The sequence below is a fragment of the Myotis nattereri genome, assembly GCF_964212035.1.
Source record: "Myotis nattereri genome assembly, chromosome: 11".
NCBI lineage: Eukaryota > Metazoa > Chordata > Mammalia > Chiroptera > Vespertilionidae > Myotis > Myotis nattereri.
In genome coordinates, this window is record NC_138086.1 from 6,200,523 (window position 1) to 6,219,739 (window position 19,217).

The window sequence follows — 19,217 nt, forward strand, 5'->3', positions numbered from 1 at the left end:
AAGTAACGGACTAACTGATGATAAAGGTGCCCTCGGAAAGAGGGTCTTCCCACCAAACTGCATGGTTTCGAGCAGACCTAACAATTCTGGAGTGGGTAGGCTAAGCGGCAAGTTTCAGGAACAACGATCGGCACATTCTACAAGTTTGGTTAACGCTGGATTAGACTCTTAAATCTCGGTTTCAAGAAACGGGGACGCCTTTCTTTCAGGCAGGATAGCTTTCTGTTCGCAACCGCCTCTCTCTTCCTCCTTTTCCCTCCTCTGCTTGGCCCATTGTTTCGACCCCATTCCTGCCTGATGCAGTCTGGGAAGTGTAGTCGCTCGCCCGCCTACCTAAACCGGGAGGCCCTCTAAACTCGGTATCGCCACACAACTCAACAGACTTTCGAGAGGTGGGGTAAAGCGCGGAAGATCCAGCCCGCTTATCCGAGGAGCAATCTGGGACTTGCCGTTTGCAGCAGCCAAACCGCTTCTGGGAACAGAGGGGTCCAGGACTCTAATCTCCCTCCGCCCACTATCCCGGCCTCGCGCGTCGTAATGACATCAGGGCCTGTGAGGCCCCTGGGATATGCGGTAGTTCTCGAGGAGTGTTCTCTGCCTCAGCAGCTGCGACTTGAGGACCACACTTCCCAGGAGTCTGAGCGGCGGCGCGCCGAGAGCCGCGCGGGCCCGTGATTGGCTGGTGAGCCGGCCGCACGCGGAGGAGCCCCAGGAGCAGCTCCGTTGCGACAGAGGCCGAGCGGCAAGGCCCAGTGAGTTGGGGGAAGAGACGCTGGGGGGAGGGCGCCGGCCAGTGAAGGGGAAGGAGGATGAGAAGAGGGAGGAGGGACGGGGTCGGGATGGATGGAGGAATCTTCGAGGGAGAAGAAAAGGCAAAGGGGGAGAAGCCGACGGGCGGGGGTTGGGGTCCGTTCGGGGGTGGCGTGTGAGGAGACCCCGAGGGGACTCACCCGGGTAGGGGGGACAGTGCGTCCCGGGGGAGCCGGCTGGGTGGTGTGGAAGCAAGGGGACAGCGGAGAGGAGGCCCGAGGCGGACGGGAGGAGGCAGCCCGGCAAAGCGAGGCGGACGTCTGGAGCGCGGAGCGCCAAGTTGCGGGGAAACCGGAGACGGGACCTCTGCCCTCTGCCGAGGGGCAGAACCCGGTGCCCACCGGGCGCCCTGGAAGGAGGAGCGTTTCCGGAGCGAGGCAGGCCGTGGGGATTGGCGGACACAGCCCGAGGGAAGAGATGCTGAGGTTAAAAGAGCGGCCGAGGATCAGCATCGGCTCGAGAAACTGACAAAGTTGGGAGCTACCGGGCAGGGGCGGAGCTGGTCCCGAGGTTCGCTAGGAAAATTCCCGGCAGGGACGGAGCAGGGCCCGGGCATTCTCCCTAAGGGAGACTTAGGGGTGCTTGCCTTCCTTCAGGCTCCCTGGAAGACCAGTACCGACCCCTGTGGTTCATCACCATGCCCTCCGACCTGGCCAAAAAGAAGGCGGCGAAAAAGAAGGAAGCTGCCAAAGCGCGGCAGCGGCCCAGGAAGGGGCATGAAGAAAACGGAGATGCTGCCGCAGAACCACAGGTGGCAGAGGAGAGAAACGAGGGGGTCAATGGCCAGGAGACCACAGGTGCGTGGAGGGCGAGGTGGGCGCCAGGGCTGGTTGCTAGGACTTGATGGATGCGGGCCCCAGCCAGAGGCCGGATCCGGATGCTGGGGGCACTGAACACTGTCTCAGGTGCCTCGAAACTTTGCATGAACCCAAACAGTAGCGTTGGAGCTTGTGGCATCCTGTTACTGTTCCGGGAAACACGGGCTCCTCACATACCCGGGCAGGCAGCTGGGAGAGCCGTGCTACTTTGTTGCTCTGTCTGCTGGACTGTGAGGAGGAGGTCGGCTCCCTGCCCCTTTCTCAGTTCCCATTTCTACCCCTGGTGGTCAGTGCGCCGGGCTCTTTGCCAAATCACACCCTTGTCCTCTCTGGGGTAATGACTTCTATTCATAAACTTATGAATTACTTTATGGGTTTTTCCTGGGAAAGAGATAATTTCTGTTATAGTTTGGAAAATATGTAGCACTTCTCCAGGGCTGGACACTGTTCTACATACTGAGGTGCTCAGCTATACACACAGTCTGCCCTCGCAGAACTGACAGTCTAGGTGGGGGAACATGGCAGTGTGTGATAAAGAATATTCCAGCCCTAGCCGGTTTGGCTCAGTGGATAGAGCGTCAGCCTGCGGACTGAAAGGTCCCAGGTGCGATTCCGGTCAAGGGCACATGCCTGGGGTTTTAGGCTTGATCCCCAGTGGGGGGCGTGCAGAAAGCAGCCAATCAGTGATTCTCTCTCATCATTGATGTTTCTATCTCTCTCTCCCTCTCCCTTCCTCTCTGAAATCAATAAAAATATATAAAAAGAAAAGAAAAATAATGTTAAAAAAAAGAAAGAAAAATAATATTCCAGGCTCTTGGGAGTCTATTTCCAGCCCTCCCCCCTGCCCCCTGAAGGCTCTCTAAACAGGCCTTCTCAATACAGACTATTATTATTCCTTGAATAGTCACCATGTTTCTGTCCTTTTACACACTGAGTTCTAATACCACAATTTTTATGCTAGTTACATTTGACATTTTTCTCAAAGCCTTTCCCAATCAAACCTGACCTTAATATTTCCATTTACTACACTCCTGTGCTATCTTATACCATTACCTTTTTATATTTTCTCTTCTGTTTTTTTTTTTTTCCCCACCTAAATTGTTTGGTTTTTGCAGGGACTGTGTCTTGGATAATGCTATTTTGTATGACTAGCCTTGCAGATAGAGATGCTAAGTAAATGTTTGAAGAGGAGAGGAGAATTACTAATGCAAATTATGACAGTCAGATAGAACTTCAGAAAAGGAGGAGTTAAAAATGATTGAGAGTAGAGAGTTGAGTGGTAAGAATTGTCTCCAAAATAAGAATTATAGGAAAAAACTGGTGCATTGCAGTCAGGCCATGGGGAAGTTTTATTCTTGGCAGGAGGAGGGATGAGAAGTTAAGAATGGTGGGAGTGAACAGGCTGAGTTGTGATCTCTAAAGTAGAGAGTTAGGGTCCCCTCTAGACGCTCAGGAACCATGGTAAGCTGCATCATTGGCTCTGTGGGGACTTTCTGGATGAATTGGAAAGGTAGAAAACTGAATCCTACTTTGAGACTATTGTCCACTGTCCTCATTACAAATTTCTTCACCCTTCCTCTTCTATGAAAATAGAATTTCCCAGGGAACCCAGATGTAGCATCCCTATCTCAATAATACAGGATCTTTGGATTTTACCTTTCTTCCTCAGGGAGATACTATTATGAAATGTGACAAACCCTCTCAAAACATTTCTTATTGCCAGGAGCCATGTCATTTCTGCTTTCATAATTAATGAGTCCTCTCTCCTCTCTGGGTTTGGGATTATTTGATACTGTGAGTGACCATTCTCCAACCTTTACCAATTGCCATTACCATGTGGTCTTCCTTAGATAGCAAGGTATGAAAAGACCAAGATAAATAGCAAAGAAAGTGACCTCTGACCAACAGTTCCACCTTCTTTACAATGTGAGACACTTGAAGATAAGCACTGGAGAATGAGTAGAAGGGACAGTACTCACTCTGGTGAAGTTTGTTCCAGAATCTTTCTTCCATTTCTTCAAAGCTATTCACTTGTCTTTGGAGCCTGTTTTCTGGGATATTGTAGGCTAGACAATGAGGTCTGTTTAAGTGTCTTTCTTTTGAAGCTTAGAAGATGACTTAGGTTATAGATGCTATAAACTGGAAGAGATCAAAAGAAAATGGCATATAGCCTTCCCTTAATTTTGATCTTCCCCTGCCTGAGCAGATGAAGAGATAGACTAGGGATTGTCAAACTTTTTCTGTAAAGATCCAAATAGTAATGTAATATTTTAAACAATAAAGAATTAAAGAAAAAAAAGAGTATTAAGATATTGGTGGGTTTCTCCTAATGTCACTGAACAAGGAAAAAAAAAATCCAGATAGTAAATATTTGTGGCTTTGTGGGCTATACATATGGACTATATCTTGCAGCTGTTCAATTCTCTCACTGTAGTAGAAAGCAGCCATAGACAATATGTAAATAATGAATGTGGCTGTGTTCCAATAAAACTTTTATTTATAAAAGTAGGCAGTTGGCCAGCCTTTTTTTTAAGCCACCTTCTCTCCTAAGCTAAGAATGGTTTTTACATTTTTTTAGAGGGTTACATTTCAATGGTAATGTAGATACTAAATAATGATCTTGATTTTACCATTTGTCCTGTAAACTCTAAAATGTTTACCATCTGGCCCTTTAAGAAAAAGTTTATCAACTACTTATCTAGACATGAACTTCTTTCTCCCTACTCCATAATCATCTCAGCATCTAGAACAGGGATTGGCACAAAGCAAGGCTGTGGGAAGCTTGGTAACACAACCATATTGAAAAAAGACTTAAAATTCCTCCTTGCAGTCAAAACTAAAAACTTAGTCCTCCATTCAAAAAGTACTTATCAAGCACTTACATATATATCATAGTGTTCAGGAGCTGAGGGAGGTACAGAATGACTGCTGTCTGTCTTGTGGAGCATTCTCCGCCCTCAGTGCTGGTTCCTTGCAAATAGAGCAGGTTTAGCAGCAAGGTGGGTAATGGTGCCAGCACAGGTAATCTGACAGGATGGGGTATTTGGAGAGTGACCTCTGAGACTGACCACGTACCACCACACCTTCTGTCTTGGCATTGCTCTCCCCAAGCTTACCTGTCCAAGGAGGGCACCGAGCTGTCTTCCTCCCTCTGCTACATCTCTACTCGTCCTGAGAACAAGCGCATGACTTTTCTCATTTCATGGGTTCTACTCTAAAATCACTAAGGGAACACAGATAAGGGTAACAGACTAAAAAGTCAGAAAATTCTCGTACTGCAACCTCGTGTGTAGATTCTGATTCCTACTTGAAAAGGTAACTAGATCACCTTTTCTCTTTTGGCTAAGCTTACTAAGACTCCCTCCACTCCCATTTCTGTCCACTTTCAACAACTCTTTGTGGGTACTTTCCTATATAGAAAGGTAGTATAGTGAAGCAGGTGAGGTCATGGGCTTTGGGACCAGACAAGCACTAGTTCAAATTCTGACTCTGTCACTTACTAGCCTTTTTGGCCTTGACTATGTTATCTAACTTCTTCATTTATAAACTGGGGTTTATAGGTGTATGTGTCATAAGGATTATTAGTATTAAATTAGATGGGAAATAAGGATTATTAGTATTAAATAAGGTTTATTACTAATACTAATAAGGATTATTAGTATTAAATTAGATGATACAGCACAGTCCTAGGCACAGAGTAAACTCAGCTATTAGCCAGTTATATTAGCCATTAATAGTAATTGTTCTTGGAGGAGGGTTGGTAGGTGGGTGGAAAGAGATCAACCAAAGAACTTGTATGCATATATGCGTACCCCATGGACACAGACAATAAAGTTGTGAAGGCCTGGGGTGGGTGTGGAGGCAGATTAGAAGAGATGAATAGGGGTAAAAAGGAGGCATATGTAATACTTTCAACAGTAAAGATTTTTAAAGTATGTAACAGTGTTCTGATAGAATGTGTATAGCATTACTTTACAAATCTAGGTAAATGAAAGACATTGTCATTAAAATGCAAAATAAATTTATTTTATTTACTTTGTAAAAAAAAAAAAAGTAATAGTTCTCAACCTAAAGATGTAGTCATGCATGAAAAACCACAGAGACAGGACAGCTAGTCTCTTTTCTCAGGATCACTTTACCTCTGAAACCCTTCAGATTTGGGGACTTCTGGCTTGTCCAGCCTTGGCCTTGCCTGCGGTTTCCCTCTGTAAATTTCCTCACTGGTCCCTTCTGGGCAGCAAGCTTCCTGGAAGCATCTTCCAGAACAGGGGTGGGGAATGTCTGGCCCTTGGGCCCTATAAGGCTGCGAAATCATTTGGTCTGGCCCTGCAGAGGCATTAGGGGTGAGTTAGTTAAAAGTTTGACTAAATATAGTAGGCTAATTTTTTATTTTTCTTCTTTTTCTTGTTAATCCTCACCCGAGGACATTTTTTCATTGATTTTTGGAGAGAGTAGAAGGGAAGGAGAGAGACAGAGAGAGAGAAACATCAATGTGAGCGACACATCCATTGGTTGCTTCCCACATACCCCACCCCCCGACCGGGCCGGGGATTGAGCCTGTCACCGAGGTACATGCCCTTGACTGGAATCAAGCCTGAGACCCTTCAGTCTGCAGGCCAACACTCTATCCACAAGCTAGGGCAGCAGGCTAATTTTTAAGTTGATAATTTTATATGGCCTGAGAATCATGTTATAAATATCCAAATGGCCCTTGTTAGAAAAAAGCCCCCCCCCCCCCCCAATCTAGGAGCTTCTTAGCTTGTGAAATTAGAGAGTTACACCTCTATAGTATCTACTTTCTGGGAGCATTAGGACTAGTCACTTAATACATACAGAGGACAATTTGCAGTTACAGTCATTCCCACCATGTATTTATATAATCTAGAAACGGGAGGTTAAAAGGATAAGTTATAAACTCTGGCCAGGTGGCTCAGTTGATTTGATGCATCATTCTGTGCACCAAAAGGTTTGATTCCCATTCAGGGCACATGCCTAGGTTGCAGGTTTGATCTCTGGGGAATGTATGGAAGGCAACACATTGTTATTTCTTTCTCAGTGGATGTTTCTTTCCCTTCATCTCTCTAATAACCAATAAAAACATATTCTTGGGTGAGGATTTAAAAAATGGTAAGTTATGAAGTAAAAAGTATCCAAAAAAGCAGGGTATTAGGGCAGATCTATATACAAAGTATCCCCTGTTTAAAGTTTGTAGACCTCTGAATCTGCTCAACTTGATCTGGAGTCCAGGTCCTTTAGAACACACATGCCTTTTTTCAGCATTCAGAATTCTGTATGGTAATATTGAGTAACCTGAATAAAGGGAAAAGCCACAAATGTCCATACAGGGACTGGAAACCTGGACTCTCAGGTTAAAAGTCTGATGCTCTCCCAACAGAGCGATCCAGGCACTCTAACACAGTGACGGCGAACCTTTTGAGCTTGGTGTGTCAGCATTTTGAAAAACCCTAACTTAACTCTGGTGCCGTGTCACATATAGAAATTTTTTGATCTTTGCAACCATAGTAAAACAAAAGATTTATGTTTTTGATATTTATTTTATATATTTAAATGCCATTTAACAAAGCAAAATCAACCAAAAACATGAGTTCATGTGTCACCTCTGACACGCGTGTCATAGGTTCGCCATCACTGCTCTAGCATATGCCTTGAGAGCTGCGTCTCTTCCCAAACTGCTTTTCTTCTCTGTCCCCAGAAGTGGATTTGCTGTCCAAGGAGCTGGAGGACTTTGAGATGAAGAAAGCTGCCGCTCGAGCTGTCACTGGTGTCCTTGCCTCTCACCCCAACAGTACTGATGTCCACATTATCAACCTCTCCCTCACTTTTCATGGCCAAGAGCTGCTCAGTGACACCAAACTGGAATTAAACTCGGGCCGTCGTTATGGTCTCATTGGCTTAAATGGAATTGGTGAGGCCCTTGGAAGGCGAGGTGGGAGGTATCTCTCCTTGGCTCATCTGTCACTCAGCGAGTATTTACCTAGCACCAGCTATGTACAAAACAAGGAGTTTACAGTATGGGTGGGAGAGCAGAAATGCCCAGGGAAAGGAGCTAGCAATACAGAGCAGTGTGTGGTAAGTACCACATGAGTAGTTACAATAGGTGCTGGAAAAGTGGGCGGGAGGGGTGGGTTGGCAGTGTGAGGCTGCTGTAGATGAACAGATTTCACAGAGGAGGGGTGAGGCAAGAATTGGAGGGAAGGTGTCCTAAGAACGGGGAGCGGGTAATAGGGTTTGAATGAATGAAAGGAAGGAAGGGTCCAGCCAGTGTGGCTCAGTGTTTGAGCTGGAGGTCACTGGTTTGATTCTAGTCAGGGCACATGCATGGGTTGCGGGCCTATACCCAGTAGTGGGTGTGCAGGAGGCAGCCGATCCGTGTCTCTCTCTTTCTCTCTCTCTCTCTCTCTCTCTCTCTCTCTCTCTCTCTCTCTCTCATGTTTCTGTACCTCCCTCTTTCTTCCTCTCTTTCTGAAATCAATAAAGACATTTTATTATTATTACTTTTTTAAAATAACTCTTTTTATTTCAGAGAGAGAGAGAGAGAGAGAAACATCAATGATGTGAGAAAATTGTTGATTGGCTGCCTCCTACATTCTCCGCACTGGGTATCAGGCCTGCAACCCAGGCATGTGCCCTGACATGGAATTGAACTGCTACCTTCCGGTTCATGAGTCAGTGCTCAACCACTGAGCCACATTGGCTGGGAAATAAAGACATATTTTTTAAAAAAAGAAAGGAAGGAAGGAAAGTACTAAAAAAAAAAAAAATGGTGCCCTAGCCGGCTTGACTCAGTGGATAGAGCGTTGGCCTGCAGACTGAAGGGTCCTGGGTTTGATTCTGGTCAAGGGCATATGCCTGGGTTACCGGCTCGATCCTCAGTAGGGGGCATGTAGGAGGCAGCTGATCAATTATTCTCATCATTGATGTTTCTATCTCTCTCTCCCTCTCCCTTCCTCTCTGAAATCAATGAAAATGTATTTTTTTAAAAATGGTGAGGTTGTGGCTGGGCTGGAGTGGAGGAACTGGTTGGAGTAATGACACAAAACTGCTGAGTGTCCCCTTCCCATTCTTTGCCTGCTTCTCTCAGGCAAGTCCATGCTGCTCTCTGCCATTGGGAAACGTGAAGTGCCCATCCCTGAGCACATCGACATCTACCATCTGACTCGGGAGATGCCCCCTAGTGACAAGACACCCCTGCAGTGTGTGATGGAAGTCGATACGGAGCGGGCCATGCTGGAGAAGGAGGCTGAGCGGCTGGCTCACGAGGATGGTAGGGCTCCAGACCTGGGGGGTGGAGGTGCGAGGCTTCCTCCCAGGAAGGGCCCAGGGAGCCTGAAGGCTGTTCACTGCCCACAGCGGAGTGTGAGAAGCTCATGGAGCTCTACGAGCGTCTGGAGGAGCTGGATGCTGACAAGGCAGAGATGAGAGCCTCGCGGATCTTGCACGGACTGGGTTTCACACCTGCCATGCAGCGCAAGAAACTAAAAGACTTCAGTGGAGGCTGGAGGATGAGGGTTGCCCTCGCCAGGTGAGTCCCTCTCCCTCCTCCCCCCTGTAGCTCCCCTTCTCTCTCAGGGATGAAAGCTCGCTCTAATAGAAGTGTTTTGAACAGGGCTCAGTGGTCAGTAACTGCCAAACAGGACACCGACATCGACGATGTGGAGGGCTGATGTGTGTGGGTTAAGGAGGGGGCTCCTGACTGAGTGGTCGCTGTTGGGTTCTGGCACAGTGTTTAGGCATCTTCGGTAAATGGTGGACTAGGTCTGCCTTTCTCCTCCTGACTCCCCTCTCACCCTTTTTTGTGCTTCAGTCTTTCTCATTGTTTTTTCTATAAGGAGAGAATGTTCGAATGCCAGCTGTTAAGATCTGTTTTCTCATCTTCTTGTGACTTGGACCTGAAATGAGTTTCTTTCTTTTTTTTTAAATATATTTATTTATTCTCCCTTTACCCTTTTCTACCTCCCCCACTCCCCTTTCCCTCTGGTAATGACCATACTTTGTCTGGGTCTATGAGGGTGTTTTTTTTTCTTCACTTAATCCCTTTACTGAGCTTCATAACCATCATTCCTTTAGCAATCCCCCCAGAAAGTCCCGATTAAATAGGTGGTTCCCTAGCCACCATTGTCTGCCAGGTGCCTTGGTGAGCCTGACACGCTGCCTCAGCAAGGCTGCCTATGTGCACCTTCAAGCACGAGTGCAGGGATCCCACATGTGAGAAGGATTAGCTGCCTTGGGTTTGCCTAGAGAGCTTTTAAAAATACAGATTTCCTAGCCTGTTCTTATTTCTAAAAAGCTCCACAGATGTGGGAACCAGAGTTATCCCCTTGCTTCTCCTGTCTTGAGATTCCATCTAAGAAAAGAGCTTTCTCTGGACTCCTTGCTAGAGGCCAGCAACCCTGCCAGATAGCTCTAACCTGAATACTTTTCACTGCAATGATTGATTTCTTCTGTCCTTTTTCCTTCCTGATGGTCACCATCATCAGTGTAAAAGACTGACAGACTCAGGGACTTTACAGTCTCATCTCCAAAGCATATCATCCCTCTGCTTCTCAACCCTGTTTCTGCCCTTTAACCTCTGCTCTTCAACTCTGGTTTCTCTCCTAGTTCTCCCTTTCCTCTGAGGTATAGAACCTAGAATTGGTTTCAGGACTCAAGCCAGGCCTGACCCAAATTGCGGTAGCAGGCAGGGCAGTCCCTTTCTGTGTCGCACCCATTAGACTGAGGTGGCTCCGTCCTTTCCTGTCCTTCAGAGCCCTCTTCATTCGGCCCTTCATGCTGCTCCTGGACGAGCCCACCAACCACCTGGACCTCGATGCTTGTGTGTGGTTGGAAGAGGAACTAAAGACGTAAGGGGACAGGGCTGGGGTTGGGAGTGGGCAGGTGCTGAGGAGGGAGTTGAGCGGGTCCAGAGGAAATGGATACCCAGAAACCGCACTGATGTTAGAGCAGTTAACAAATGAATGGAGCGAGGCCACGAAGGCCACAGTGACAGTGGTAAGCACCTTTAGGGCCGGCCTTTGTGTTTGATTGTCTTTCTTTTGTCTGAAACGTGTGGGTGGTTTTTTTTTCATTAAAGCTGATTTCTTTTTTTCATTAATTTCAGAGAGTAAGGGAGAGGGAGAGAGAGGTAGAAACATCAATGATGAGAGAGAATCATTGATTGGCTGCCTCCTGCACACCCCTACTAGGGATTGAGCCTGTAACCCAGGCATGTGCCCTTGACTGGAATCGAACCTGGGACCTTTCAGTTCACAGTAAAGCTGATTTCTTTAACTATATTTCTAGCCATCACATATAGATATCATTTTTGTTTATATTAAAGCCAATTTCTTTTTATCTTATTTTTATTTTTTTAAATATATTTTATTGATTTTTCACAGAGAGGATGAGAGAGGAATAGAGTTAGAAACATCCATCAGCTGCCTCCTGCACACCCCCTACTGGGGATGTGCCTGCAACCAAGGTACATGCCCTTGACCAGAATCGAACCTGGGACCCCTGAGTCTGCAGGCCGACGCTCTATCCACTAAGCCAAACTGGTCATGGAAGCCAATTACTTTTTAAAAAAAATATTTTTATTGATTTCAGAGAGGAAGGGAGAGGGAGAGAGAGATAGAAACATCAATGATGAGAGGGCCTGCTCCTGCATGCCCCGCACTGGGGATCAAACCGTGACCTTCTGGTTTGAGTGTGACCTTCTGGTTTGAGCATCACAGGTTGACGCTCAACCACTGAGCCACACCAGCTATGCTTAAAGTCAATTTCTTTAACTGTATTTGTAGACATTATCTAAGATCATGATGTAGTGACAAAGGAAAAATAGCAGATATGGCAGTGGTCTCTCTGGTTAAAGAGCTGAATAACCTGGGTATTGTGCCAGCTCTAGACGAAGGTTTTCAGTGATCTCTGCAGTGACTTGGTACCTTCTTTCAAAAAGAAGAGTGTCATGATTTTGACTGTGCCGATTCCAGTTCTTCTCACCCATAGTTCCAATACACTTATGGGCGGGTCTGTGCACATACACTTTTGTTTTTACCATCACTGGTACTACCATCTCTACTCCATTCTGTTGAAAATTAGAACCTGGAGGAAAATTAGAAGATGAGGGAATCTCAGACTGTCTCATCACACTTTGAAAGGCATTAAAACGTCCTTATAGGTAAATGGTGCACTAGTGGCTTCAGTGCTTGCTGAGAGCTGGGAATTGACCAATAAATCTAACAGGTGCTCAAGTGTAAGGATGAGCAAGGATGAAGGTTTTCTGGGCCTGACTCTCAGCTTACCTGTTGTGGACTATCTTCCAGTTGTGAGCACCCCCCTGACTGGTTCTTTGGCTTTGCAGTTTTAAGCGCATCCTGGTTCTCGTCTCCCATTCCCAGGACTTTCTGAATGGTGTCTGTACCAACATCATTCACATGCACAACAAGAAACTGAAGTATTATACGGTGAGTAGCCCCCCCTTCTCCACAGAAACCTCTGGGTTACCAATTCCCTGAAGTTCTCCTTTAAAAAACACACAGACAAACCAAAAAACAGACTTAGCAGCCTTTTCTACCTATTGCTGTAAAAATATGTGGACAAGGAATCTTGCAGCCTGTTTTAGTCCCAAAGCATTTGCTTTCAGGCCATCGGCCTGGATTGTCAGCCAGTGCACACAGTGTATGTTTGCGTTGTGGCAAAGAGGTTGACTTTTCACGGTACCTAGGCTGCCGTCTCTGTCTTCCCGAATGGCTGCTTAACTGCTTCATGACCGCCGGCACATTTACCCTCCTTCCATGAAGAATGGGCGTCAGGATCTCGACAGCCTACTTTTGTGCCTTTCCATAGTCTCTATTTCAAAAATCATATCAGATGAAAAATAGAAGTCCTCTTCATTCATAACTATACTTGCCATGGGAGTACTAATAGTTTCTTAAATAGCCTTCCAGAAATTTCCTGTGTACCTGCAAGCATTTGTGGAAAATTTCTTGTATACATATCACAGTTGTAATCTTAATAATCATTCTCTTCTGTAGGTTGCTGTTAAAGTTTACTGTATCTTGGACTGCTTTTCATATGAATATATATATAAATCAACCTCATTCATTTTGGTGGCTGCATGGTATTTTGTTGTGTGGCTATCCTATACCTTATTTGTCAAACCCTTTTTAATGGATATTTAGGTTGAGTCTAGTGTTTTGCAGATAAAAACCATGCCAGTCCAATTGTGCAGGGTTTGCCAGGTCCTAAATCTGATTGGTCTGTGTCTTCCCTCCTGGGAGCAGTTCTTGTCAACTGCAGGGGGCTTCAGCCTCTAGGGGTGGGTGTATTAGGGAGAGCCTGTGATGTCTGTACGACGGTGGTTTTCACGGCTGCTCCCAATGCTGTGGGTGTGTTTATGGCTAAAGTGAGGATTTGGTCTGGCACCCTGCTCTGGCTGAGGCATACAATTTGAAAGGCCCCAGATTCCAGATCAGGATATGCTTTTTTAGTGCATTTCCTCTTTCCCTACTGCATAGTCTTATAGCCAAGGCCTAGTCACATGTCATCTGCATCCCCTAAACCCTGGGTGAAAACCCAGGACCGAGGTTCACACTGCCCCCCTCACTGGCGCGTTTCCCCACAGGGTAATTATGACCAGTATGTGAAGACACGGCTGGAGCTGGAGGAGAACCAGATGAAGAGGTTTCACTGGGAGCAAGATCAGATTGCGCACATGAAGGTAGGGCAGTTGGGATGTGGGTAGGGCATCCAGGGAGTGGGATGAGGGTTTCGGGAGAGTTTAGGGCTACTGGAGGAGGTCAGGAGGAGGCACATAAGTTTTTACTCTGCTTTTAAGACGAGTTGTTTGATGCCTGCCCATTCTCCAAGCCCCCTTTCTGATCTCTTTCAGAACTACATTGCTAGGTTTGGTCATGGCAGTGCTAAACTGGCCCGGCAGGCCCAGAGCAAGGAGAAGACGCTACAGAAAATGATGGCATCAGGACTGACAGAGAGGGTCGTGAGCGACAAGGTGGGGTCCAATTGGGTGGAGAGGGGTGGCCTAAAGTGAGGTGATTAAGAAAGCACCTAACCTGATGAATGCCCTGTCCTTTTCCTAGACATTGTCATTTTATTTTCCACCATGTGGCAAGATCCCTCCACCCGTCATCATGGTGCAGAATGTGAGCTTCAAGTATACAAAAGATGGGGTGAGTCTCCTGTGTGGTTGGGAGGCTGGGGTGCATTTTACAAGGTGTCAACTGGCTGGGAGAGTCTTCTGTTCTGTGCTGAGTATACCTCCTAACCCCTGGGCTGTGGGGGATTTCAGGTGTGGCAGCTGAGGTGCCTCATCCAGGGATTCAGTAGCCCCTCTTACGTAGTTGGGGGGAAGAGTACTCAGCTGGGCCTATGGTGGGGACGGTGGGCTGGAGTCCGCCATGAGAGCTGCCTCCTTCCTCCACACTGCCACCTCCTCCAGGCACTCAGTAGGGTTGGTCTGCCAGTCAGTTTGATCGCTACCATGGCCTGGTATCCAGCTCTCTCTCTCTCTCTCATCCACCTCAGCCTTGCATCTACAACAATCTAGAATTTGGTATCGACCTTGACACACGAGTGGCTCTGGTAGGGCCCAATGGAGCAGGGAAGTCAACTCTTTTGAAGCTGCTAACTGGAGAGGTATGGTGCCAGATGGGATGGGACTTCCCAGAGAGAGTACGAGACTGTGTAAGAGAGGACACATGCATGGGTCTATTTTTTGTATTTTCAATCAGAGCATTTGCAGGGGTGGGCAAACTTTTTGACTCGAGGGCCACAATGGGTTCTTAAACTGGACCGGAGGGCCGGAACAAAAGCATGGATGGAGTGTTTGTGTGAACTAATATAAATTCAAAGTAAACATCATTACATAAAAGGGTACGGTCTTTTTTTTCTTTTTTTTTTTTTTTTAGTTTTATTCATTTCAAACGGGCCGGATCCGGCCCGTGGGCCGTAGTTTGCCCACGGCTGATTTAGAGTATAGGAACGTCTGTGCATTTACAGATATGCTTTCATTTTAGAAAATATGTGTGGTGCCTATGTTTGAGTCCTTTGTTATACAGTATGTTGCATGCTGTAGTAGACATTTAGTCACCACTGAGGAGATGTGCTGAACATCTACTTCAGTATATCTTCCTAAATATTTTTTATGGACCAGAGTAGTAGTCTGTGAGGAGGTGATGTAGCTTCAGTATAGGAAGTTGTATGAGTTTTGTTCAGTGTGAACATATGTTAGTTTCCCAGTTCTGCCTGTCTCTGCTTCTGACTGGTTTCCTTTTTTGTGTGCTTGTCTTTCCATTTACTACTTTTTCTAGCTATTACCCACAGATGGGATGATCCGAAAACACTCTCATGTCAAGATAGGGCGATACCATCAGGTATGACAGGCCTGGGGTTGAGGTGGGGGAACTCCCCGGTGTGTGGTAATTGGGCTGCATGTGACCCAGTCGACTCCTACCTGCTTCTCCTTGAACAGGTGGTGCCTGGGTAGAGGGAGTAAGTTACTTGGCAAGTTACCCAGCAGGGTTCTTGGACGTCAGTCAAACCTGGGTGGGTTCCTTTTTTTCCTGTAGCATTTACAAGAGCAGCTGGACTTGGACCTTTCCCCTTTGGAGTACATGATGAAGTGCTATCCAGAGATCAAGGAGAAGGAAGAAATGAGGAAGATCATTGGGCGATATGGTCTCACTGGGAAACAGCAGGTTAGTGGAGGCGGGTGTGGGGAAGAAGCCCAGAGGACTGGGAGACTGGCTGGATGGTCAGGGGACACTGTCCTGGCCACCATTCCCTTTCCTCTGCCCCAGGTTGTTATGTAGTAGAGCAGCAGTTTTCAACCTCTTTCCTCTGATGTCACACACAAACTATTAAAATTCTGTGGCATACCAAAAAATATATTTGTTGCCAATTTGACCCCAAAAAGGTATAATTTTGATACATGCACACTGGACGGCTATTGTGTTGGCTGTTCTCATTTTAAAAAAAATTTTTTTTTTTTTATTTCAGAGAAGAAGAGGGGAGAGGGAGAGATAGAAACATCAGTGATGGGAGATACATTGGTCAGCTGCCTCCTGCACAATCCTTACTGGGGATTGAGCCCACAACCTGGGCATGTGCCCTGACCAGAATTGAACCGTGGCCTCCTGGTTCATGGGTCAGTGCCCCAAAACAGAGCCACATGGCCAGGCTGTTGTCATTTTTTTATTTGACAATCTAAGGGAAAAGAGGCCTTTGACTAGTCGGGTATTTGATATTTTAAAAATTTCTGTGGCACACGGTTGAAAATTGCTATAGTAGAGCATTTAGGTCTCTCTATGAGGAAGGGGCAAGCACATCATGCAGTCTCTGAGCCATTGTGCTTGAGGGCAAGGGAAATTAAACATAGAAAACAAGTTCCTGGATTCAGGTCTGGACTGAAGGTCCACTGGATTGCTCTGAATCCTAAGGTTTATTTCTTTTTAGAGAGGAAGTGGGGGAGAGAGACAGACAGAAACATTGATATGAGAGAGAATCATCAATTGGCTGCCTCCCACATGCATCCCTACTGCATGTGGGAGGCAGGATCAAACCTGCCACCTGGGTATATGCCTTGACCAGGAATCGAACCTGCTACCTTTTGGTGTATGGGATGATGCCCAGCCAGGCCAGGGCTGAATCATTAAGATTTAAGTGCTGAGAGTCATGGCCTTGGTAACTGCAGGAGCTTCTGGCTTCTGGATGCATTCCTTAAGGCCTGAGAGACTGATGACTGTGTCACCACCTTGCTGCCTGAACTTGGATGTTCCTGACACCAGCTTTTGTTGAGTGACGGGGAAGAGGTGAACTGTGCTGTTTGGTGGGGGTAACACTAACTTATATAAATATCACGGTCCTACTCAGGTGAGCCCGATCCGGAACCTATCTGATGGGCAGAAGTGCCGGGTGTGTCTGGCCTGGCTGGCCTGGCAGAACCCCCACATGCTCTTCTTGGACGAGCCCACCAATCACCTGGATATTGAGACCATTGATGCCCTGGCTGATGCCATCAATGAGTTTGAGGGTGGAATGATGCTGGTCAGCCATGATTTCAGACTTATTCAGCAGGTGAGGCTCCTGGCTCGGGTGGGAGGCCTAGTAGGGGGCATATAGGAGAAGGTTGGATGGAGGACAGTCATGACACATAGGGGGCACTTAACACATTTTTTTCTTAATCCTCACCCGAGGATATTTTTCCATTGATTTTTAGAGAGAGGGAAAGAGAAATATCGATGTGAGAGAAACACATCAATTGGTTGCCTCCTGCACAAGCCCTGACCAGGGCTTGGGCCGGGAAGGAGCCTGCAACCTAGGTACGTGCCCTTGACCAGAATTGAACCGGAGACCCTTTGGTCCAAAGGCCAATGCTCTATCCCAGGGGTCCTCAAACTACGGCCCGCGGGCCACATGCAAATATTGTATTTGTTCCCGTTTTGTTTTTTTACTTCAAAATAAGATATGTGCAGTGTGCATAGGAATTTGTTCATAGTTTTTTTTTTTTAACTATAGTCCAGCCCTCCAACGGTCTGAGAGACAGTGAACTGGCCCCCTGTTTAAAAAGTTTGATGACCCCTGCTCTATCCACTGAGCCAAACCAGCTAGGGCAACACATTTTTATTTGATTTGGGAAAGGGGCTCAGGGCATAGATGGGGTGGTTTGGATCAGATCTTATGGCTCTTTGGGAAACTTAGAAAGCCTTAATGGACATACTTCATTTCTTCAGTAGCTATTTGGGGATGTTAGCCTATTTAATATTGTTGGCCAAAATCAGGGTGGGAGTTGGGTAGAGAACAGAGTGCTTTTGCTACTGTCCCAAGGTTCTTCAGCCTAATGATATACTAAGGAGGATTTTGATTAGACAGAGGGCTACCACCAGTCTTTGGTGAAAAAGCTGCTGGTCATTTCTCTGAAGCTTTGGGGAAGATGGGATGGAGCTGAGAGTGAAGCCTGTGAACAGATCTAGGCCCTGCTAGGGGACTGGTAATCAGGAGGACAGCAGCTCCTGGCTGGGAGTCTCCAAACCTGCTCGTTATATTTCCTCTGTGTTAAGCCATCCCAAAGAATGTGGAGATAGTGAAACCAGCCCCGAACTGGATATGAAGCTGGTGAAGGGGCTTGGAAAGGCTGTGGAGTCTTTTTCCTGGAATTCCCCAAAAACAGCTTTCTGTGAGGGAGAGAGAGAGTGCTGGCCAGGATCATTAAGTCTATGATTTGCTTTCTAGGTAGCACAAGAAATCTGGGTCTGTGAGAAGCAGACAATCACCAAATGGCCTGGAGACATCCTGGCCTACAAGGAGCACCTCAAGTCCAAGCTGGTGGGCGAAGAGCCCCAGCTTAGCAGGAGGACCCACAATGTGTGAGCCCTACCCTGGCCAGATGGGCCAGGCCCCTGGGGCCGCACTCCTGCATTGCTGCAATACCACTCCCCAGCTCCTCCCCTGCCCCCACCTGCCTTAGCTACACTCTGTGATCCTATCTACAGCTGGACAGTACCTGTCCGTTTTCTGTCCTTCCCATTATTTTTGTCCATGTCTGGACTCAGCCGGCTGTTCCTGCCAGCCCCTTGCTGGTTCCTGACCCTGAGTGATGCAGCCAGAGGCACCTGAGGGTTAGCCCAAGGGCCCACACCCTGGTTGGCTTGTGAAGGAGCTTAGGATCCTGGTTTTCTGCGTTTTGATGAAATTGGAGGAATACAACTCAGCCCACCGCCCCCATTCCTTTCTGCTTCTGGTTTGGAGCTCTGGATCAGGGCCTTATTCCTGATCGGTTTTTAAATAATTATTTAAAAGTGTAACTTTTAGACCTGCGTGACATCTACAAAGCGTCCAATAAAGAAAGAACAAGCCATGGTCCCTGCTTTCTTTCTCGGGTCTCTGGGCCCTTTGCTCCCCTCCTCGCTGCGCTGCCAATGTCCATTTCCCTTCAGCAAGAGCTGGGGTGGGTGTCAGGATGGATGTGGTCTGAAGACTAGTCTGTAGAGTCCTGAAGAACTCAGTCCCTTTTGCTGATTTGAAATTGTGCCTTTTCTTACACTAGTGGTTCACAAACTTTAAGGTTCACAAACTTTAACGAGTCAGAATCACCTGGAGGACATATCAGGTCACAGGTCACGGTCTTTCCTGAGTTTCTGGCTCAGTAGACCAAGAAGTAACATTTCTAACAGGTTCCCAGGTGCTGCTGGTGCTCCTGGCCTGGGGACCACATTGAGAAGTAGCCTCCTGGAACATGTTTCTCAGAGTTGTCTGAGGCACCTGCCACGTGGGACCTGTATCACACTCTTAGGACGCTTGTTAAAAATGCAGCTGCCCAGGCTCCAGATCTGTTGATTCTGTCTGGTGGGATGGGAGAGGTGCAAAAATGGTCAAGAGTCTGCATTTTCACACCCAAATTTGTGAACCACTGTTGCTGGTCATACAGGGAGCTTTATTATTTTACCTGTATTTTTGCCTGAATTTTCATGAGCACTATCTAGATGACAATCAACCCAAGGATTGGCATAGCCTGTCTGAATTTTGACTAGCATTCACCTTTGTGCCACCATGGATTCCTCACTCCACCTCTGCAAC

The 19,217-nt window shown here is 46.9% G+C and overlaps 1 protein-coding gene across 5 annotated transcripts; it reads left to right on the top strand.

Moving 5' to 3' along the window:
- Positions 1-695: 695 nt before the first annotated feature.
- LOC308527368 (ATP-binding cassette sub-family F member 2) lies at positions 696-18,496 on the top strand. Of its 5 annotated transcripts, none has more exons than XM_081102667.1 (15): positions 696-752; positions 1,407-1,607; positions 7,342-7,554; positions 8,731-8,913; positions 9,000-9,171; positions 10,394-10,489; positions 11,986-12,088; positions 13,249-13,344; positions 13,516-13,635; positions 13,724-13,813; positions 14,169-14,279; positions 14,954-15,016; positions 15,212-15,340; positions 16,515-16,718; positions 17,874-18,496. In XM_081102667.1, the coding sequence occupies exons 2-15, from the start codon at positions 1,448-1,450 to the stop codon at positions 18,009-18,011; spliced, it is 1,878 nt and encodes a 625-aa protein (XP_080958793.1). In that variant the 5' UTR covers positions 696-752; positions 1,407-1,447; the 3' UTR covers positions 18,012-18,496. The 5 variants fall into 5 exon arrangements, with proteins under 5 accessions (XP_080958793.1, XP_080958795.1, XP_080958794.1 ...); XM_081102668.1 differs by lacking the exon at positions 696-752 and adding an exon at positions 758-872; XM_081102666.1 differs by lacking the exon at positions 696-752 and adding an exon at positions 796-1,320.
- Positions 18,497-19,217: the final 721 nt, after the last annotated feature.